This window comes from Coturnix japonica, chromosome Z (assembly GCF_001577835.2).
Source record: "Coturnix japonica isolate 7356 chromosome Z, Coturnix japonica 2.1, whole genome shotgun sequence".
NCBI classification, from domain to species: domain Eukaryota; kingdom Metazoa; phylum Chordata; class Aves; order Galliformes; family Phasianidae; genus Coturnix; species Coturnix japonica.
Genome location: NC_029547.1, coordinates 3,127,332 through 3,150,256, shown reverse-complemented (window position 1 = coordinate 3,150,256; position 22,925 = coordinate 3,127,332). Strand labels below are relative to the sequence as shown.

General features: G+C 35.5%; 1 protein-coding gene across 3 annotated transcripts in view; it reads right to left on the bottom strand.

Annotated features, from left to right (window-relative positions):
• RIT2 (Ras like without CAAX 2) overlaps positions 1–22,925 on the bottom strand; it is a 163,072-nt gene that overhangs the window by 108,227 nt on the left and 31,920 nt on the right. For 2 of the 3 annotated variants that reach the window (XM_032441362.1, XM_032441363.1), the window contains exon 3: positions 11,123–11,179. The exons of the other annotated variant lie outside the window; for it this stretch is intronic. In XM_032441362.1, coding sequence (XP_032297253.1) covers positions 11,123–11,179 — 57 coding nt within the window. The remainder of the gene's footprint in view (positions 1–11,122; positions 11,180–22,925) is intronic. 3 annotated transcript variants of the gene reach the window in all.

Here is a 22,925-nt window from a genome sequence, read left to right as displayed (position 1 = left end):
ATGCATGTAACCATGAAGCATAGCACTACATAAGAGAAACACTTTTCTGTCCTATTCTAGACACAGTAAACAGGTGTTGGACAGACACGTCAGGGTAATAAAGAGAGTTTGTTCATCCATTTGCTTTCTTTATGAGACAGAAGAGAGAAGAAATCATAGAATCATAGAGGCTGAAAGGGACCTTTGAGAATCATCTAGTACTGAAGTACATTCCCCAGAGTAGGCTATGCAAGGAAGTATCCAGGCAGGTCTTCAATATTTTCAGAGGAGGAGACTCCACAGTCTCTCTGGGCAGCTTACTTCAGCACTCTGTTACCCTCAAAGTAAAGAAGTGCTTCTTCATGTTCACATGGAACTTGTTATGTTCCAGTGTGTACCCATTAGCCCTTGTCCTGTTACTGGTCACAGCTAGAAAGAGCTTGCCCCAGATTCTTTTTAATGCACTCTGGGATACCACTGGCCTTCTTAGACACAAAGGCACACTGTTGGCTCATCCTATTGCCCTTCCTTGCACAGCCCTATCAGTGGCTCTATATCCACGTGGAGGCCAGTGACAAGTGACATACCTAAGGGATCTATCTCATGACCAGTACTCTTTTAACATATAGATCAGTGACATAGATGATGGAGTAGAGTGCACCTCCAGCTAGATGGCTGAGTCATGCAGTTCATATGACAGAAAGAAAGGATGCCAATTAAAGGGGACCTGCATAACTTCAATGTGGGCCCATGTGAACTGAATGAGATTCAACAAAGCATACTACAAGGTTTTGCACTTGTGTCAGGGTAATTCCAGGTATGCATGCAGACTGAGAGAAGAAACTGTTGAGAGTACCTCTGCCAAGTACTGGTAGATGAAAAACTGAACATGAGCTAGCAATACGCACTTGCAGCCTGAAAGGCCAATGGTATCCTGGGTTGCATCAGAAGAGGGGCAGCCAGAAGGGTGAGGGAGGTTGCTATCCCACTCTACTCTGCCCTCAGGAGGCCCCATCCAGAATATCCCATTCAGGTCTGAGGCCTCCAACACACTAAGGATGTTGAACTTTTGGGGAGGGTACAGAGGAGGGTGAGAAAGATGATCAGAGAGCTGGAGCAGCTCTCCTATGAAGACAGATTGACAGAAGCTGGGCCTTCTGAGTCTGGAGAAGAGAAGGTTGTGGGGAGACCTCATTACAGCCTTCCAATATTTAAAGAGAAATTATAAGCAGAAGGGAAATCAATAGAGGTAAAGACTTAGATTAGATGGCAGGGAGAAGTTTTTCACCGAGAGGATGATGAGGTGCTGGACCAGGTTTCCGAGAATGGTTATATCTCTGTTCAAGGCAAGACTGAACAGGACCCTTAGCAATCTGAGCAAATACTTCATCTTGTGCCTGGCAATGCTGTTTGGGGCAGTTGGGACTGGAATCTGGTGATCCTTGAGATTCCTTCCAATCCAAGTTATTCCATGACTCTATGACTCTCTTTTTTCCTGCTGTTTCAGGAAAAAAAACTCACCCTTTCAGAGAGTTTACTCCCCTCCTCTTTATAGGCTCCCTTCAGGTACTGAAAGGCTGCAATTAGTTTGCCCTGCAGCCTTCAGCCTCCAGGCTGAACAAGCCCAGCCCCCTGAGCCTGTCTTTGTAGGGGAGGTGCTTCATCCCTCTTATAATTTTTGCGTCCCTCATTTAGACTATCTTCAACATCTTCCTGTCTTTCTTGTACTAGGGGCCATAGACCTGGACTCGGTACTCCAGATAGTTCCTCACGAGGGCAAAGTAGAGAGGGACAATCACCTTCCTGTCCCTGCTGGCCACCTTTCTCCTGATGGAGGCCAGGATACCATTTGCTTTGTGACCTGCAAGAGCACACTGCTGGCTCATGTTCAGTTTTTCATCTGCCAGGACCCCAGGTTCTTCTCTGCAGGGCTACACTCAAGGTCTTCTCCTTCCAGTCCATATAAATGCCTGGGATACCTCTGACCCAAGTGAAAAACCTTGCATTTTGCTATGTTGAACTTATTAGATTCTCCGTGGTCCACCCATCAAGTCTGTTGAGGTCCCTCTGAATGGCATCCTTCCACCATATCAACCACACCACTCAGCTGGTGCATATATTTTTGTATAATCAGTTGCACTACTTCTTGAGCTCAGTTTAACAAAAGGATTCAACTCACTATCTTGGCAGGTAACTATTTTCTTTGATGTGGCTTACTATTCTACTGAAATAGTGCTGAATCAGCCTGCAATGCTGTCCAGCGAGTGGCAGAGAGTCAAGAAGGCTGAGAGAGGATCAGACATGAAGAGAGCAAAAATTACAGGCCTAAATGTTAGTGAAGGTATTCTGATTAACCTTCCAACTTCTGAGACACTGTTTGGTAAAATGATAGGGGAAAAATGACAAATGTGGGAACAGCTCTCTGAGCCACTGAATCTCTAGAAAAACAGTCTGCATTTGCCTGTCTACTGCTTTTTATATCACAAAAGAAAATTATAAGATTAAGCACTATTTTCTGAGTATCTGAAAATGGTAAATGACAGTGAGCTGTCACCTGAAGTACATACTTCAAATAATTTCATAATGCATTATCTTTCTAAGAAAATAAAATTTGACAAAGAAGCAGATCACATTGTGTGAGACCAAGATATTAGTTTTGGGTATGGACTGAGATTATAATTGGTTGTTTTGATTAAATCTTGCTTGAAACCTGTTTAGAACTGAAAAATTGTCTTATTAAGACAGAGTTCCAAGAAAGCAAGTTTAACGGCAGAACTAATGATCATGTTTCTGAGTATTTAGAATAATGCCAGCTTGTTTCCTCAGTAAGAGAGACACCATGATTTTAGAAGACAAAGGACGAAGAATCAAAGCTCAACTTGAGCTGAGAATGCACCCAAGTTAGAGAATGGAACTGGAATTGAAGTTTTGAAAGATAATCAAAGTATAATTACACTATTTTTTAGAGGGATAACAACCATATTTTAAACTATTGTTTCCTAAGAGAAGTAACAATATAAGACGTGGATCTATTATTGATTTTTGTTGTTGTTGCTGTTTGTTTGTTTGTTTAATTAGATCAAGTGATTTTCATTACAAAGAAATATTTACAATTTTTCAGCCTCCAAACTACATGACTCCAAGGAATTTTTATTTATTTCCCTTCATGGCAGAAGATATTTTATTGCTTTACTGAAATCTAAAGTAAATGAGCATTCCTATTACTTTTATTTTTGAATATTTCTCTCTCCTATTCTTTTGATTTTATTTTATTTTTTCTCTGCTCATTCTCTCACTCTGCATTTTTCACCCTTCAATCCAGGACAGTTATCCATGAAGTCTGAAAGATATCAGCATGACTTCTGAAGAACTTTTATTCTTACAAGCTGTTATGGAAACCAACATGAATTAGATTCAGACACCTACATTTAGACAGCTACAAAATCTATATACACATTCAAATTATCCCTGTACACTTAATGATAATGCAAACTCTATTCAGTTGCCCAAATATAGATGATTCTTACTATTTGATATACTCTAAGGTATAGTGTCTGGCTTTCTGTTCCTGGACTGAAGGGCCTGTGTTCCCCATAGGTTTTGTGTCACTTCTCCATAGGGACAGATCCTGATGACATTAAACCTATATATAAACCTATATAATAGTTCTGGAAGTACATAACAAAGGGGCTAATAAAGATCCATAACACCACTTATATATATCCAAAACCTTAACATGTATCTGACACGTAGATGCTAATTTAGGTATTTGTTTGAATCTAGTGTTCAGTCTCAGCTCAGTGAAGATAATTTCTATTTTCTTCATCTACGTGAGATTAAAAAAAAAAAATAAAAAAATATGGAGAACAGTAATACATTAATGCTACAAATGATACACACGTATTTTAAACAAAGGTAAAAAAGATGAGTCCAGCAAGATCAGTTTGTCAGTCTCACCTGTGCGCTGGGAAAGATCATGAAGCAGATCCTCCTTGAAGCTATGTTAAGGCCTGTACAACATCCAAATGTGGAGTCACACTATCATACAGTGTTAAAATGATGGAATCATAGAATCATAGAATCACAAGGTTGGAAAGGACCTACAAGATCATTTAGTCCAACTGTCCTCCATTTACCATACCTACAGAAAAACCAGTAAATCATATCTCCTAGCTCCCTATCCAGATGCCTTTTGAACACTGCAAGGGATGGCAACTCAACCACCTTCCTGGGCAGGCCAGTGTCTGACCACCCTCTGAGAGAAAAAGTTCATTCTTATGTCCAGTCTAAACCTCATCTGATACAACTTTTGGCTATTACCTCGGGTCTTGTTTATTGCCTGGGAGAAGAGGCCAAGCCCCTCCTCATCACAACCTCCCTTCGGGAAATTGTAGAGTGCAATGAGGTCTCCCCTGAGCCTCCTCTTCTCCAGACTAAAAAATCCCAGCTCCCTGAGCCACTCCTCATAAGACTTGTGCTCTAGACCCCTCACAAGTTTTGTTGCCCTTCTCAGGACACGTTCCAGCACTTCAATGTCTTTCTTGTAGTGAGAAACCCAAAACTGAACACAACACTCGAAAATAGCCAGGGTTGAAAAGCACCTCAAAAGGTCATTTAGTTTCAACACCCCTGCTACATCTAGGGTGACCAACCACCAGATAAGGCTGCCCAGAGCCACATCCAGCCTTGTCTTGAGTGCCTCCAGGGATGTGACATCCACAGTCTCTCAGGGCAACTTGTTCTAGTGTGTCACCACCCTGAGTCAAGAGTCCTCAGTACAGGAGAGACACAGACTTGTTGAAGCATTTCCAGAGAAGAGGCACAACAAAGATCTGAGGGATGGAACATCTCCACTACAAGGGTCCACTCAGAGCTGGGGTTGTTCGGCATGCAGAAAAGAAGGCTCCAAGGTGACCTGATAGTTCCCTTTCAGCATCTAAGGGGTACAATACAGGAAAGAAGGGGACAGACTCTTTAGCAGGGTCTGTGGTGATAAAACAAGGGAAAATGGTTTCAAGCTCAAACAGGGTAGATTTTGGTTGGACATAAAGAATACGTTTTTTACAGTGAGGGTGGTGAGGCACTGAAACAGGTTGCCCAGAGATGTGGTTGCCCTGTCCTTGAAGACTTCCAAGCTGCGGATGGAACCATTCCAAGGTTGGATCAGGCCCTGGGCAACCTGATCTAACTGTGCATGTTCATGTTCACTGCAGGGAGTTGAACTAAATGACCACTAAAGATTATTTTCAACTCTCAGGGATATATGATTCTTTATAACCAACAAATAAAAAAATAAGAATGAATAGCATAACTCATGCTTAGGAATACAGTTCAAATGCACACAACAGTATTCATTAGAGGCCTCTATTTATCATTTTAAATGGTGATGAATACAGAACACAAACATAGGTAACTTAGATAAGTCTACACAATCACTCTGAATAACCACAGAGAAGAACATAGAGACAAACTGTGCTAATTCTAGGTCATTTTATATGAGTTGTTTTTCCTGTCTCAGATATGGATAATAAATCTAAGATAAATAATGAATGAAAGACCACAGTGAATATTTAGCACTTGATTTATGAATTTTGCAACAGAAAAAATGATTTCAGAGCTCAAATCTAACTGCTGCTTGCTCAATCTGATCCAAATATTTTACCTTATACAACAAAATGAGAATGAGAAATAATTTAGGATAGGAGTGTAAATATATACTTGTTTAAGATAACAGTAGAAATTATTTAGAAACCTGATAAGTACTGTAAAAATAAATTTGAATTGCAACTGCTTTTTCCTTGTAATAGGACTTCTTCCCTTATTTTATACTTTTACTATTACTACACCTTGATAACAGATGTGTTCCATTATATATATATATATACAGTTTTGGGGGGATTTTTGCTGTGCTACATATTAAGTTTTTCAGTCACTTTTTATTTATTTATTTATTTTTCTTTTTCTCTGATATTCACTCGCACATTTTCATCATCACATTTCCATCATCACATTAAAGATGAGTTTAAATGTGTTATGTGTAATGCATTGGTGAATGCATTTCTTCGTTAGAAAACCTCATGGAAATTCATGTGCATTAAAGTGCCTCCCATCCCACACCCATTTCAATTAATGAGTGGCACTGACACAGCTTTAATGCCCTCAACTGCTCATTTGACATAATCTCATGCGGTGATATCTCACCAAAACAGGAAGATGCTTTTGCATCTCTTTTGCATTATGTATTCATTTTAAGATTAGTCACATGGCTAATGAGCATCCTGGAAGCTGTCCAGTGTGCTACACTATGTCATGCTTCCTTTCCTGCCACTCTATTTGCATTAACTCACTGTGATATTGCCAAAGACCGTACAGAGTGCAAATTGCTCCAATCCATTTGTTCCAGAAAATGATCACATCCATTGCCTTTTGGAAATTGTTCCCAGTGTTGACTACAATTAAATATTAAATGCATGCTGAAATCATTTCATTTTCATAAAGTGCTATCCTTTGAAATTTTGCCCAAATGTTGTGTATCTAATAATGAATTTATTCTTTCCCATCTCCACTTGCTTAGAAAAATAACATTTCTGTCTCAAAATTCAGAATTGCAATGCTTGTGCCAAGCCTAAAGTAGCATCATTATTCCTATTTATTTGAAATAGAATTATATTCAAAGTGAAAGCATTAAAAATAACACTTCAGTTATTACTTGTTTTCAATCAATGTTCAGTATGAATTTTAAACAAATATTGACAGTCTGATTTGTATAATTATGTGTAAGTGAATTTATTTGTATCTTTTGGTGTCTGAAGTCTGAATTTCTCATCATCTTAAATTTCCAAACTAATACAGTCATTTGAGAAAAACAAACAAACATAAAAACAGCTTTATCTCTTAAATAAAAACATGCTTGCCCTCAAAATAGTCTTGAACTTAAAACAACCTTGATTTTTCTGTAGTAACAAGTAAATTATTTAAAAATATAACTACAACTATATATGATAAACATAAGTGAAAGAAGAACATTTAAATGCATCTGTATTCTTCTATATATTTCTATTTTAATTTTTGAAATCAGTGTATTTGAAATATGCAAAAATGTTTGGCATAGAAAAGTTTGAGTGCATCCAAGGGATGGAACAGTTCCCCTAAGATGACAGACTTGAGAGAACTGGAGTTGTTCAGCCTAGAGAAGAGAAGGCTAAGGAGAAGAGAAGGCTAAAGAGACATCTGATCTATTTTTATTTACACTCTTCTTAAAGCTTAGTGCCATGTGAATTTACAGATGAAATGTAAAATAAAAATAATATAAGGACAAAAAGAAAATCTTCTTAAAATCATAAAATGTAAGTCAATTGACCATGGGTCAATTGTATGAAATCAGTTGTAGGTCAAGACATAAAATATGTTTTCTCTATTAAAACAAACAAACAAACAAAACCAAAACAAAACATAGCAAAGACCAACACATTTCTTAGGACTTAGCAAAAACTATTACAGTTTATTTGCTTTTGCCATTTTGTTCCTAATAATTAGAAGACGTTTTTGTGGCTCTGATGTAGTTTTGTTCTTACCTAGAATATCAGATTATATTTATCCTATGCTTATGTACTTTGAGTAGAGTTAATTGTCCCCTATCTTCTTTGCACTGATGTAAATATATTCCCCTAGAATCAACAGAAAGGAGAGAGAGGTGAAACTGTGTTATATATCATGTTAACAGAATTATGGATTCAGTGGTTTGGAGTGGAAGGACCTTAAACAACATCTAGTTCCAAAACCCCTGCTGTGGGCAGGGTTTTCAATCACTAAATTAAGCACTAGGTTAGGTTACATAGGGTCCCATTCAACCTGGACTTGAACACCTGAAGGCATGGGACATCCCTCCTTCTGGGATTCCCTTCTCTGGGCAGCCTGTTTCAGCATTTCACCACTGTCACAGAGAAAAAAGTCACCATGATGTGTAACCTAAACCCCTCTCTTTTAAGTTTAAAAGTTCCCCCCTGTGTTCTATTGCTCTTTACCTAAGAGAAAAATTTATAACATTCCTGTTTATAAGCTCTCTTTGATTATTGGAAGGCCACAGTGAAGCATTCCTGGAGCTTTCTTTTCTCCTGACTGAATGCCAGCTCCTTCAGGACCTTGGGATGGACATCATTAGGCCCCATAGACCTGTACACATTCAGCTGCATGAGTCAGTCCCTTGGACTTGTTCTCCTCCTATGTATTTTGCTCTCACAGCCCTACCTACAGGTTCAGGGCTGGGAGGTTTGAGAATGTGAGACACAAGAAGACTGGCTGCCAGTGAAGACCAAGACAAAGATCTTGTTGAGTACCTCCACTTTCTCCATGTCTGTTGTAGCTAGTTTTCCATTCTCATTTATCAGCAGGTGGACAGTCTTTTTGGCCTGTCTCTTCTGATCAAAGTCTGCAGAATTCCATCTTGTTATTTTTCACATCCCTTGCCAAGTTAAGTTCCATCTATGCCTTGGCTCTCCTTATTCCTTCTCTGTATATCTGAATTACATCCATTCATTCTTCCCAGGTAACACAGCCTTGCTTCCATTGCCTGTACATGTACTTCTTACCTCCCTGTTTGAACAGGAGATCCTTGCCCAGTAATTCCAGTTTCCTTCCTCCTCTCCTTGTTTTTCTGTGCTGGGGGACAAAGGGCTCTTGCACTCTCAGAAAGGCATCCTTATAGCACTGCCAGCTCTGCTCCACTAATTCAACTCCTTTGTCTTTAAGGACAGTTTCTCAGAGGATCTCATCCAGTAATTCTTTCAAGAACACAAAGATCACTGTCCTGAAATTCAGAGTTCTGACTGGTTTTTGCCAGGCACATCTTCCTCAAGATCACAGACTCTACAAGAATGTGTTCACTACAGTTCAAGGTGACTCTAATCTTAACCTCTTTAATTAGTGGCTCTGTATTGGTGTGCACTAGATCCAGAAATACTCTCTGTATGGTTTGTCTAATATATTGATCAGGATTTTATCCTCAACACACTCCAGGTGTCTTTGGGATTACTTATAGTTAATTTCAACTCGTGTTAAGCAGAAATTTTAAAATGGACAATGTTTATAATGATTTAGTAGTCCCTTGTGGCCAATACAGTCTACCCTATAAAACTGAAAGTTAGAATTCTCAGATTTCAAAGACAGTGACACAAACATAAACTGTTATTCCTTCTAATTCCCAATTACACATATTATTTTCAAAATACAGTGAATTCACAAGTCAGTACATTTGAAAAAGATCAGTTGGGAACGTGAGTTCCATAATAGCACAGAAATTGCTAAGGAATAAAAAATGGCCTAAAATGTATGGCATAGAAAAAAGGCAATGTGTTTATTTACAGAGAGATCATTCGTTGCAGGTATGGCTAAATGTTATGCTGGATTTCTTGTTTTGTTGTTTTGTTGGAATTAACATTCATTTAATACCTGTTATATAGAGAGAGAGATTTCTAAATACCTTTATTTGTTATTACAGGTAAGAACAAATAATTCCACCTATTTGGGAGTTTCTTTGTATTTACTTACAATTTTGAGGGGCTATATGATAAACTTACCTAACAAGAAATATATATACTTACTCTAAGAATGCACTCTGTTGTTTATCATATGTTTTAGACCATGAATAAAAACTAAATCTTTCTCAGAATGTCCTAATTGTTTTCTCTGACAAAAAATGCTGAACAGATAAATCTCAAAAGTTATATACGAGGTCTGCGCCTGGTCAGCTTCTTGAGTTTATATTCAGTATTTTGCTTCTTTGTTCTCTAAATTGTATTCTCTTTGCCTACTTAGATTGCTGGTTTTACAGAGAAGAAACTGTACCCTATTCAAGGAGACATTCATCTTGAATATGTCCTTTAGGTATTCCTGCAGCATGTACTTAGAATGCATCTTATGTTTTCCTTCTTTTTATGATTATCTATTATTCATACTTTGATATTGTCTAGAGACCAATAAGTAAAGATTATTCCAAGATGCAATATATAGAGAAATAAAGATGGCAGGTGTATCATTAAAGTTGGGTGTCTGTGCATAACTTAATGGATTTAGTAAATACTACTCTTTTCCAGTTAGATATTATTATTTTTCTCTCTCTGCTTTCTTTAGAGTTGATAGATCTAGTTTTATTTATTTATTTATTTATAATATTTAAATGATTACTAATAAATTTTGTAGTGGAGACCTTATACATTTTATCCTTAATTGAAATATTTTATGAGAAGTTTAGGAGAAGGTATTATCCAAGGAATGTAGAATACTAAACAAATAATAGATTAAGAGATATTATGTAATTAGCCGTGTAATAATTTTATGAAGGTTATTTCTAAGTTTAAAAATTTTTTAAATCTCAAAGATAACAGAAAACAACAACACCACAAAACAACAACAACAACAACAACAAAAAAAAACAATACAAAATAGCCATGTTTTAATTTAAGGTGTTGGGTTTTTGCTTTAGAACTAATTTCTGTAAGTACTAGTGGTTTTTCTGTCTCTCACATATCAGGACCAGATTCTGCCACTTTCCCCTATTTTTACTACAGCTGTTGTGAAGTCACTGATGTTGAAAAAATTATTTCAGTCAATCGAAATTTATTCCAGATTTTATTTCAGTCAGTTGTCCCATTGTAATCTAGCCATCGGGTAACTGTTAACAGCTAAAGATGATGACTTTCAGTATGTTGCAGATACATGTGAATATTTATCATTACCTGAAGTTATAATGTCAGTAAAGCCAACAGAGTTAGTAGAATATGGGATCTCAGATAGTGACTCTAGTATATCAAATGCAATATTCTGTGTTCCTAAATAATATCAATTAATAGCCTATAACTAGAGAATGGCACTAAAATAATAGAAACAATAACAAATTTTAAAACACACTTCAGACTGGATTTTTGACCTTATTTAGATACCATACATGGAAAGATTGTTTTCAGTTTTGTCAGCATGAAATAACATAAATATTTCAGGAAGAAATAACTTCAACATTATGTAGTTGTCATTAAAAAATAACATTAAAGTTTACAAATATTGTTTCTCTATAGGTACAATTTAGGATTAGCTTCTCAAGTAGGTGGAGAGATAGAAAGTGATGAAGAAGAGAAAAATCTTTACTTACCAATAGTTGGATCATGATAGTCAGGGAACCGATGGCTTATGAACTGCATTGTCATTGCTGGAGACAAGAAAGTGTTATCAGAAAGAGATTGACAGTATCAGTATCAAATGACATCTGGGAAAACAATTAGTGATTCACTTATTCAAGTATCAGTTTAGAAAGTAAATCAAAAGTTTGTCTCATGTCTACAGAGACAAAATGCATTTCTGTTATTAACTAGGCACAGATACATATGGATTAAGAAAAAATAAATTTAAAAAAAAAGCTTATTTCACTGAATTTCTTCTTTTTAAAAGTGTATTAAAATTTTACATCTTTTTAAAAATCTGATGAACATTATTAACTCAATCTTGTTCATAGAGGAAAGTCACCATGATGATCACTATTTCTGCAATACATTTCTAGTTCTGTCGTAGTTCAGCTACATCAGGTGCTATAGATGGCACTTTAAATAATCAGTTACAATTGTGAATTAGCTTTATAAAGGAATAAATAAGTATATAGTTTTTCATTTTTTCTTTGTTTGTTTGTTTGTGTCTTTGTTTTAATATATGAAGCCACCAAGTTGTTTTTTTTTATGATGATTATGGAACACTGATCACTCTGCTGACAACAAGTCAGTCACCATTGTGGCTGCCAAAACAATGCATAAATACATAAATAAAGAAAAAAAAAGATAGTTTGATCTGAATTTAAAAAATAAATTGTTTCATTTATTTTCCTAACAAATTAAAATTTCTAGTAAAAAGACCCAAAAATTCACATAAATTTTAATTAAATGTATGAAATTAAGTGTTACAGTTAAACAATCTAATACAGAAACAGTTGGAAGTTGAAATAGCAGTTGGAAGGGATCCCTGGCAACTATCAAGTCCAACACCCCTTCTGAAGCAAGTTCCTTAAAGTAGGTCACCAAAGAAAGCATTCAGGCTGCTTCTGAGTATCTTCCAAGAAAAGTCCATCATCTCTCTGGGCACCTTGTTCCAGCACTCTGTCACCCTAAATAGTTCTTGTGTTTATCTGGAACGTTGTATGTTCCAATTTGTGCCCATTAATACTTGTCCTATCAGTGGGCAACACCAAAAGGCCCAGTCCCATTCATTTGACTCCCATCCTTTAGATATGTATAAACACTGTTAAGATTCCCTCTCTGGCTTTCCTTCTCCAGGCTGAAAATCTAATCTCAATCGTTCCACACAAAGTAGATGTTCCAGGCCCCTGATGATCTTTATGTCCATCCACTGGACTCTCTTTAGAAGTTCCCTGTCATTCTGGAACTGGGGAGCCAAGAACTCAACACACTACACCAGATATGGCCTCACCATGGTAGAGTAGAAGGGAAGTATCACCTCCCTTGACCTACTGACCACAGTCTTATTAATGTACCCCAGTGTGCAACTGGCTTTCCTGCCCACAGAGCACACTGTTGGCTCGTGCACAATCTGTTGTCCACTAGGTGAGCACCCAGGTCCTTCTCTGTGGAGCTTCTTCTCAGCTGACCAACTCCTGAACTGTACTGATACATGCAGTTATTTGTCCCCAGGTGTAGGACACTGCACTTGTCTAGTTGAACCTTATAAAGTTCTTCTTGACCCAACTCTCCGGCCTGTTCAGATCTTGTTGAATGGCAACATAGACTTCTGGTGTGTCAAACATTTATCTCAGTTTTATAACTGCAAAAATTTTCTAATGAAATCTGACTTCCCTTTGGAATGAGAAAAAATATGTTTCAAATTCCATAGCCAACCACTGAGAAACAGCCAACTGAAAAACAACTAATGTTTTGTTCCAAGACTTCAAAATATGTGTATATTTTGTTTATTCTGTGTATAAATAGTCTCATTTTTAAAACAGCATTAGGTTTGTTTAATGCTTAATGTAGTTATAAAGGATCATGGGGTAAAGGAGATAGTTTTACAAAGTGTTACCGACAAGAAGTATTAACATTTATTATCATGTTAAAAGATTTTTGCATCTATAAATTGGACTGATATAAATGTTAAAAAAAAAAAAAGCATTATAAATTCATAATAATTCAGAGAGTACAACAGTGTATAAAAAACCTCATTCAGTTTATACATTATAAGAAAATGAATCTTCATGCAGTGACATTGTTATGTTTATTTGTCAGATAAGTCTTTTCTAAGTACTACATGTGTTTGGACTCTTGAATTTCCAGAACATTAGTTTTTTAATCATGACATATTTTATTCATATATCTTAGAACTGTTAGTGGTTTCTGAGGACCAAATTCATACCTAATGTGATCTGCTTAGTTTATTCCAAAATGCAGGAGCACTATCAAAAATGCTGTTCATGCAGGTTTCATATACACACTTCGTGTCTTCTGACGGCCTACATCAAGATAAAATAAAATTTGTTTCACTACCTGCTGCCTTTTCCTTACTAAGTTGTTTTTTGTTTTTTGTTTTTTTTTTAAAGCAAACTACTGTTTATCTGATCTCAATCTGCTTCTTCTTTGAGATATGCCTGCATCCCAAAATCCCTTGTTAACAAATGAAAATGGGATTCTCAGAGGACACCCAGAACTCAGAATAAACATTTTTCCTCTCTCCTGAGGCAAACCTGAATCAATACATTCATTACATACTCATCAAATCCATAGGATCTAAGAGGATTAAAATCAATTCTGAAGTAAGCAAAAATTTAACCACTGGGATTTGTAAAATTTCTCCCTCAGAACTCTGTTCATTGACATCATTAAACCTTGTGCAGCTACCTAGGTTGTACACAGTGCTTTGCTGGCAGAACTGAAAATAAATTTATGGCACAATTTGTCATAAATGTCTGTGTCAGTTGGAAAAGGAGATGCTGAGTATAAGCTCCCTTTTCCATGCACCTTGCTCCAAAAATACTGCAAAAGCAACCCTTTGTCAAGAGGTTTGTTTGTTTGTTCATTTGTTTGTTTTCCCTCCCAGATATCCTCCTATTCAGCATGGTACATAACCTCTTCAGTTTCTTGAGTGTTTTATCACTTTCTACAAGGGGATCGATACCCTCTTGTCTTCTCAGACAGAAGGAACTCAGGCATGCTTTGATTTCTAAAAACTAACCTTTTATTCCATGAGAGTGGTAGACAAGGAAGTCTTAGAGCATCAAGTCTGGTGTTGAGGCTTACTATATACTGCACAATCTTGTCTGCTAGTCATGAGAATATTAGTTCTGAATGGTGATCATATGTTGTTAGAATGTTTCTCCAGAGTTAAAAAGTGGGTCTAGGTCAGCGCAAGAGAGAAACCATGGAAATAAACTGGAGACTGTAGAATTAAACTGGCTTAAAGCCAAACCTGCCTGAGCTGTTTGTACCCATTAACCTTTGTCCTGTCACCAGGCTCTTGAACACAGACGTTTTATAAAAAGTCTCTTCCTCTTAAGGGGAAGCTTCCATATAGAAAACATTGCTTTGTAATCAAGGACAATTTAAATTAGCATATGTTTACTATACACTTGCAAAGAGAGGAAGAGAGAACGTCATAGCTTCATACAGAATTTATGCATTCAGAATCAACCCATTTTCATTCTTTGCTGCTTTGAACAGAATGTGCTGCACTTCTGAGGTACTGCACTGTGTCTTATTTTTCTTCCCTTTCCGGAGAAATATGATGAAATAACACCAGTTTGGATGAGGACTAGGGCAGCCCGATCTAGTGAGTAATAACCCTGCCTGCAACAGGGAAATGGATCCTTCCAGCACAAGTCAGTCTGTGATTCTATGGTACGATTCTATGAAATAGTGGAAATAATTATCATATGACAGAGTTCCAGGCCACAAAGAATTGTGTAAATTTGATACACATTATTCTCCTTTGTTTTTCAAATATATTTATTTTATTTGTGGCTATTTAATTTAGATCATAGTACAGTTTTGAATAAATGTCAATTGCAGTCACTCGAATGAAAACAGAATAATTCAGATTAATGAAATACTGTTATCTACAAGTGCTTAATCAATGTGAAAAAAAATTGCCAAAGAACTAAAACATCAAAAATGAGAGAGGTAGTTTAATGCTAGTGAAGATCATCCAAACTAGCAGTACTTTATGATGATATGTATCTAACGTAAATATATGGATGCCATAACATGTACTGTGTGGAAGGGTATTTGAATAACCTGACTCTTCTCAGAATCATTAGGACAAACCATTTTCCACTGATAAGACATATGTTGTGTTGGATGTGAACACATAATATCCACAGTGATTAAACATTACATCTATCAGAAGGTAGATGAGTGGTAATTGTGTTTATCTATTTGAGTCAAAAAATATAAATGAAAAAAGAGAGAAGTCTAATGCAGGCTGTTACAGACATTAGTGAAATTTGTGTACTGGAAACAGAGTAGATAATGATTATCTTCTCAAACTACAAAGAGAAGAAAGGATTAAATTTTCAATTAAATATCCATTGATAAAATACTTATAAGCATTGGGTATAGCTAAATACGAATGTCTTATTATATGGTAAAAGATAAAGTATATTGCAGGATTTAAAATAATGGGTGCATCTAATTTATAATTTATTCTAATAAACTCAGAGATCTTAACTCCAAGATGGAGATGCTTTTTACCTCAAAGTGCTAGAGAATGTGAGATTTCATAAGATGTTTTGTTATAATTTATTTTATTTATTTATTCTTCCCTTAAAAACTTCTGTAGACTGAATTCACCAAGAGCACACAGGTTTAATGGTAACTTTGTTCTGACCCATTATAACCATTTCTACTCTGTTATATTTTGTAAGAAATAGGATTTGAGATTTACTGCATGCTTTTACAAAAGAATGCTGCAAAGACTGTGAGCTGCAATTATTAATTTTTTAGGTATTATAATGTATTATTTATTGAGTGTTCACTGTGAAATGAGGGCAGAATAAATTTTGTTTCTCTGTGTCAGATTCATTCTGGCATACAAGAAAGGTACAGAAGGCTGTCCTACAAAATTCTACTTCACAAACAGGTTAAGTGATGTAGCAATACTTTTTCCATAGTTGCTAAAGTGATAGGTTCAACTTATAAAATTGGATTCCAAAGCAAATATTAAGTAGCTAAATATCAGACTTGTAAAACCAAAAGATTTTTGAATTAAATATGAGTGTTTCAATTAAAGTAAATTAAAAAAAAAAAAAAGCAACAACAAATATACATTACACTTTAAATTAGAAAATCTTATTTCCCAGAAGAGCTAGGAAAGAAACAGGATTCTTTATTTAGTTCACTGTATTACTAAAGGTAGAGATTTCTATTTTGAATGGGTCTAAGTTAAAAGACTGCATTTTCTCCTGAAAAAACATGAGGGCTGTTCTGAAAGTAACATCTTTTATTTTATTATGTATGTTAGCCCATGATGTCAGAGGCAGAAGTGGATAATATGGCAGTAGAGGCTGAATGGCAGCAGAGGGACAATCTGACAAAATTTTGTTGTGGTCTTTCTCTCCTTTCAGTGAATAATATGCAACAAGAATGTATATGTGAAGCTAAGGTGCGTTACTGAATTATTCCACTAGGAAAAAATGGCAACCATTGACATTCGCTGAAGCTTGGTGAACATTTATGGTGACCATCCAGTGAATGTGAGCACAGTGATATGGTGGGTACTGCATTTCAGAAGTGGTGATGGTGAAAGATCTGCTGGTGCAAATTTTTATAAGTGCAAAATGCAGGCTCTTGTTCACTGTTGACAAAAACATATCACTAATTCTGATGTTGAAAAATATTGGTTTGCACCTTAGAATGTCCTCTATCAAATAGATCTATTGTGCTCTTGGTATCTGTTGTAGTTAACATTGAAAATAATAGGAGGCAACCTATGTATTTCCATCCTCTACAAAGCTTTCCTGTTTCTCCTAGAAGTCTGTCTTCAAGCTACATCTTGAAGCTCTGACTTTCACTTTCTTGCATCATGCTTTGCATCTGGGAATCCATATTTTCTTCCCAGGACAGTTATGGTCTTTCTCTCCTTTCAGAGAATCACAGATATTTCCTCACTATCTTCTTAGTAAAAGCATCACAAACAAATATAGTGGGAAAATATTAAAATATTGTCTCAGGTGAAAATAAATAATAAATAAATAATTCCTAAACTTTTATAGTGATTGATTTGGAAGAGGTAATCTTGTAATTTGTACTGCAGAAGACTAAATTAGGAGAAGACTGTAATGAAAATGTGTGGAAACAGAGTTGATGGTGATAGAGGAAAGCAGGAGTCAGCTTCTTTTGGAGAACAGTTAAATATTCATAGTTCCTTTTCTTCTGCATGAAGAGGAAACAAGTTAGATAATTTTTATGCTGTGGCTTTACCTACCAGCATGGTTAAGTGAAATAATTAGGCCATCTCCCAGATGAGTAGAGTCTCCTTTTTGCCTCATAAAGAGAGGAAAAGAAATAATTATAATAATAAATAATAATAATAATTAAAAATAATATGCTACTCCTGGACCCATATCAAATAAATGTAATTATTAATTTCAGAGTATATGTCAAAATACTCTTGTCATTTTTATTCAAAATGTGTGATGGAAAAACAAGTGGGAAAAGAAATGCTTAGACATTTTGGAGCTGTCCAACAGAGATGAGAAGACATCAACAGCAAAAGTGAGGGAAAATTCATCCTGGACTTGAGACCTAAATCAAACATTCAGCAGAATTGTTCTCATTGCAGAATTTCAGGACTTTTGAATCAGCAAATTCAAGTGAAAAACAATTTCATTAAACTTGATTTCTACATCGAGACTCAGTTCCCGGAGCAAAATAATGTGACTCAGTTCCGGGAGCAAAATAAAATGCACTAGATTGGGAAATTCATGGTAAAAATAAATAAATAAATAAATAAATAAATAAATAAATAAATAAATAAATAAATAAAAATCTGTTCAGGTTTTAGAGAACATGGAAACATCTGAGACTTGCATTTATTCCCAGTGTAATAGACATCACTATAATGTGACACAAATTAACAGTAATGACAAGGTAGATTGCTACCATTTGTATACTATTTCCTGCATGGTATCTCCCTGACTCCCAACAGAGAGGTCTCCTGTAAAAATATAGAGCATTCCCTACCATACTTAGCTCACAAAGTTTGACAAGCTCCACGAAGATCAGAAATTACTTCTAGAAAGTGCTGCTATTAGTGCATTTTCCCACTCTTTCTTTCATCAGTAAGAGAACTTAATGTCTTATAGTGTACTTAGCTGGAAAATCCTATGGTAACTTAAGACTGCTTTTAGTGAGCCATACAAAATTTAATGACATAAAAAGGTTTTAAAGTATACTCTAATATATTGTGGCTTTTAAAGCATAATACACTGAATACAGCTAGATTAACTCAATTTTCTGACATTATTTCAGAGAATGGTAGAGAAAATTCTGAGCTCTTAAAAATAGACACATCATGATTAAAGTCAATGGATAGACCTCCTAATTTTATAAAGTACAACAAACAATAAAAATCTATAGGCTAGTTATACAAATGGGCCCTGGCTTGCAGTTACCCATCTTGAATAATGCTAACTCACTGTGAAAAAGACTTTCAAGAAGACATAAAGCCAACTCATTCAATGGAAAGATGCATTTCAGCAATGGCATCTCTTTCTCTCCCCTTTTTTAACTGCTGATATATTTCCATTTAATGATAGCTTGAGATGCTGTGTCTGCTTACTGCTGCTTCCGGTAGCAGTGAATTGACATTGCTGCAGGTTTCCTAACATAAACTAGTGGTTAGCTCCTGTGATATCTTCTTTGTGAAATGATACTCCATATGTCAAGCAGTGATGAATTGGCAGTGACAGCAGTTTTCTATTCTGAGTGGGAGAACCATTGCTATTGTGTAATATGGTACAGACTTTCCTGTACTTGAAATGCGTGCCCTGGAAAGTTGATGAGACATCACAGGGAGAGATACAACTCTAACTAGTCACAGTAGTCATATTGCAGGTTAAAACACAGTTCACATTAAGATTCTATTTTCTTACTCATCCAGAGGTTTCTAAAATTATTAGTAACTCATCCAGATTCTTGGTAACTTTTAGAACAGAGCTCCCTCCAACTAAATAAGGTCTAGGTGTATATCTGTCCTCTCTGATCTGAACAATTAACATTTTCATCTCTTTCAAAAAATCAAATATATTTTTAAAGGTGTCAGTATTTAAAATAATGGACTTTTATGTTTCTTAGATATTGAGGTTGGTGGCCCTGCCTATGGCAGGGAGGTTGGAATGTCATGATCCTGGAGTCCTTTCCAGCCCAAAGCCATTCTATGATTCTATGATTCTATGATTCTTAGTGAACTTTTAGTGAAAGGAATTTGTCTCCTACAAAGAAAACTTATCTGAATGAATTTCAGAAAAGGAAATTAAAACAAGTAATGATAAATTTACTGATTTTGTTTGGGGGCATAAAAATTACTGAAAATACAATACCAATTTGTTTCTTTTGCTATTAAACATATCCCTATTTGCACATTCACTATAAATTTTATGACCTATAGTTAACTTTCTGATCTTTTCATGATCTTTTCTCATTTTCTATTTAATCTTGTAGTTTAAAATGTTGTCTTTTCCTTTGTGTATAAAATATAGAAAAAATGAAAGATTTCTTTTTCTCATAAATTCATTAATTCACTCTTTTAAAAAAGTCAGATACATTTTTCTCCAGTGTGAGCAATGATGCTGAAATGAGCTATTTAATCTACTAATGACATTCTCCAGAAAAATCCTAGAATGTTAGCAAAAATCTGAATTAATTGCAGTCATTTGATTATTCCCAGAAGTCTGTTCTCAACAATTCATTTCCAACTTATATTTTTAAATGCATATTTATCTCAATTTTATCTCAACATTAGCAGAGTTGAACATCATTCTTCACTAAAGATATGACTTTGAATTGAACATGTTTTCCCTTTTAGAGATCAGCAGTTTTTCTCTCTCAGCTAGGTATTCAACAACAAGACATATTATTATTTACCATAGGTCAGGCAAGGTAGGTAAAAATCACAAAGATAACAACACTGAAAATAAATTGTTGAAAAAAAGACTCGAGTTCTATAGTGATCCTCTTCCATTCTAAAACTACTCTTAAATTTACCGATATTCTTCAAAAATTAAAAAATGCAATATAAAAGTTTATACAATTTAGCAGCAATAATATTAAAAAAAACCTTTCAAATGTTGCCTTTCAAAAATCTCTGTGAGTCATTAATTTGAAGACTGATGGTGTATGTTTCAAAGATGATTTCTGGTACTCCTTTGAGGCACAGCACATCGGGGGTCTTAAGTATTCAGCTATTAGTATATGATCTCCACAAATATTATACAGACTGAAAAAGGCATTCTGCATGGAAGGAAATCTGATAATGAAGCCACTAGAAGCTTCAAGTATTCAAAATTACTGGAAACAATAGAACTTTTTGATCCTGTAGATGTTCTTTGGAAACAAAACAAAGTCATGACTAAGGAAAGAAAGTTATCTCTGAGGATAATATTGGCTCTAGACTTTTCCCTTACATTTCCCTTACAAATGATTAATAACCTCTGAAAAACTACTAAGTGATCATATCAATCTAGGGAGACAGTTTTTTACTCTGCTATGAGCTCTTTATTATTTAAGTGTCAGAAACATACATATGTATATATATGTGCAAAACAGCCATTCAACTAATCAAATAAAGAACCAGCAATATGGAAAGAGTACACTGAGATTAACAAGGCTGCTACATACAGTCTGACTATGAGTGATTTTAACTGCTCAATTTACATCAGGTTAGTAAAATCATTGCATTTTTAAGAACCGACTCAATCCCTTCATCATGAAATTACCCAGCGGAATTCAGGTGCATGAGATCTAACATCTTAGAAAACAAATACAAGTTACTAGTACTGTGGAGATGAGAAGACTAAAATGAATCAGGATGATAAAATAAAATAGCTATGTATCTCTTCCTCTTCTTCTCCCTTTCTATTCAAACCTGACAGGAAGTTTACATCTTCAAAAGTGCATTTGTATCATCTGACATGTGCATATGATATTATGATGATATATTGTCAATGGGGATGACTGCAAGACATCATTGGGTGTGAAAGGCAGCACTTCAGGCATTAAAAGAAGTGATTTATTGTAACGCTAGTGTGATGCTGAAGAGGTCAGAAAGCTGAAAAATACATACAGAAGTTCTTGAGGGCTGCCTGTATTTTTGCAAAGGAAATCAACATTAGCTTATTCAAGTTTGGACCTTCAATTCAAATAAGAGGTGTTAGAGCTATAAATACCAGCAACATGGAAAAGATTTACAATGTTTTGTTTGTTTGTTTGTTTGTTTGTTTGTTTTCCAGCAGCTGGACAGACATGGCTTATGACTCAGAGATGACCTTGGGAATACTTAGCATCCCTAGAAAAGACTAGTTCCAAGTATTTAATAGTTCTGAGATAAACTTGCTTTCATATATTTTGCATTGTGCTTTCTGCTGGGATGCTCTGGTTATTTATTCTGGTGAAGACCTGTCTCAGGGTTTTATGCTGCTATATATCACCTTAGCTTGATGGGTACACATGGTGACTCAACATAAAAAAAAAGTAGCAGTTAACAACAACAACAACAACAACAAAAAAGTAATTAGAGATGAAAAAAGGCAGGTCAGGTGATCTACAAAAGCTTATATCCCCTCTCTGAACACAAAGTCCTCTGGGGTATGTAGTTCTTCTCTTCACAGGTAGCCAGAACTGGAGTTTAACTTTTTAACTCCCAGTGCACTAAATGATGTTATGATATGGAATACTGATTACCAAAAAAATCATAAAACCATGACAAAAGTGATGTATTCATCGGCTCCAACATGAAACTTGAGTTAATATTGTCCCAGTCCCTGCAGTAATCATTGCACTGTTGTTTATTTTTCTTCATTGTACAGTGTCATTACAGCTCAGTTCTCAACAGATCGGTATTTGAAAATGACTAAGAAACAAGAGAACTTAATCAAAACCTTGAAGTATGGGTTGTTGAATATGAAGGGCTGTTAGAGGAGAGGTTATTAAAGTACTCTGTATCCCAATAGTGTGATGACACTGTGCTATGCTGATTCAGAAGTGAGTCAACAGAGCTACCATAAAAGAGGAAAATCAGGTCTTTTTTGAAGGTGCTTGCAGTGATATATATGTGACAGAATGACTCATCTGTCATCAGTATTTTAGTCAGCAAAGTCTTTGGTTCAATGGCAAGTATTTATAGATGGAAAATAAAAGAAGGAAATCAAAATTCAAAAGAATTTCTTGCTGAGATACAAAATACAGAAAGTGTCAATCTAGAAAGAGCTGACTTGAACTCTTTGGACTTGTTTGTACTGTTGTTAGTCTTTAGTCAACTGAACAATGCAACCTCTGATGTCACATCACTAATGCTGTATGAACTACAAGCATTGCTAGAAACTTTTGTGGTAACAGTCTGTCTCTTAATTTCTACAAAGACTCCTTGCTCCTATTTCCTATATCTATACTGTCATCTGTCTTCCCTTGACTTGTAATAAACTAGCTGGGCAAATATTCGACCCATTGAGTCTTAATGTTTATGTTGGTTATTCACATATTAAAGCACCCCCCCTCCCTCCAATAATTGGAGAGAATAATTTTATAATTATTTTTTTTTTACTTCTTCTGGTCATACTTGTTTTTCAATCTAAAACAAGAGCATACAAAATAGTTGTACGGCAATTATGTTAGTTGTGCGTCTGAAGTTGAAATAACATTCTTATAAATTATCAAATTTGGTCATAATCTGCAAAATTCAGCATAGAATCA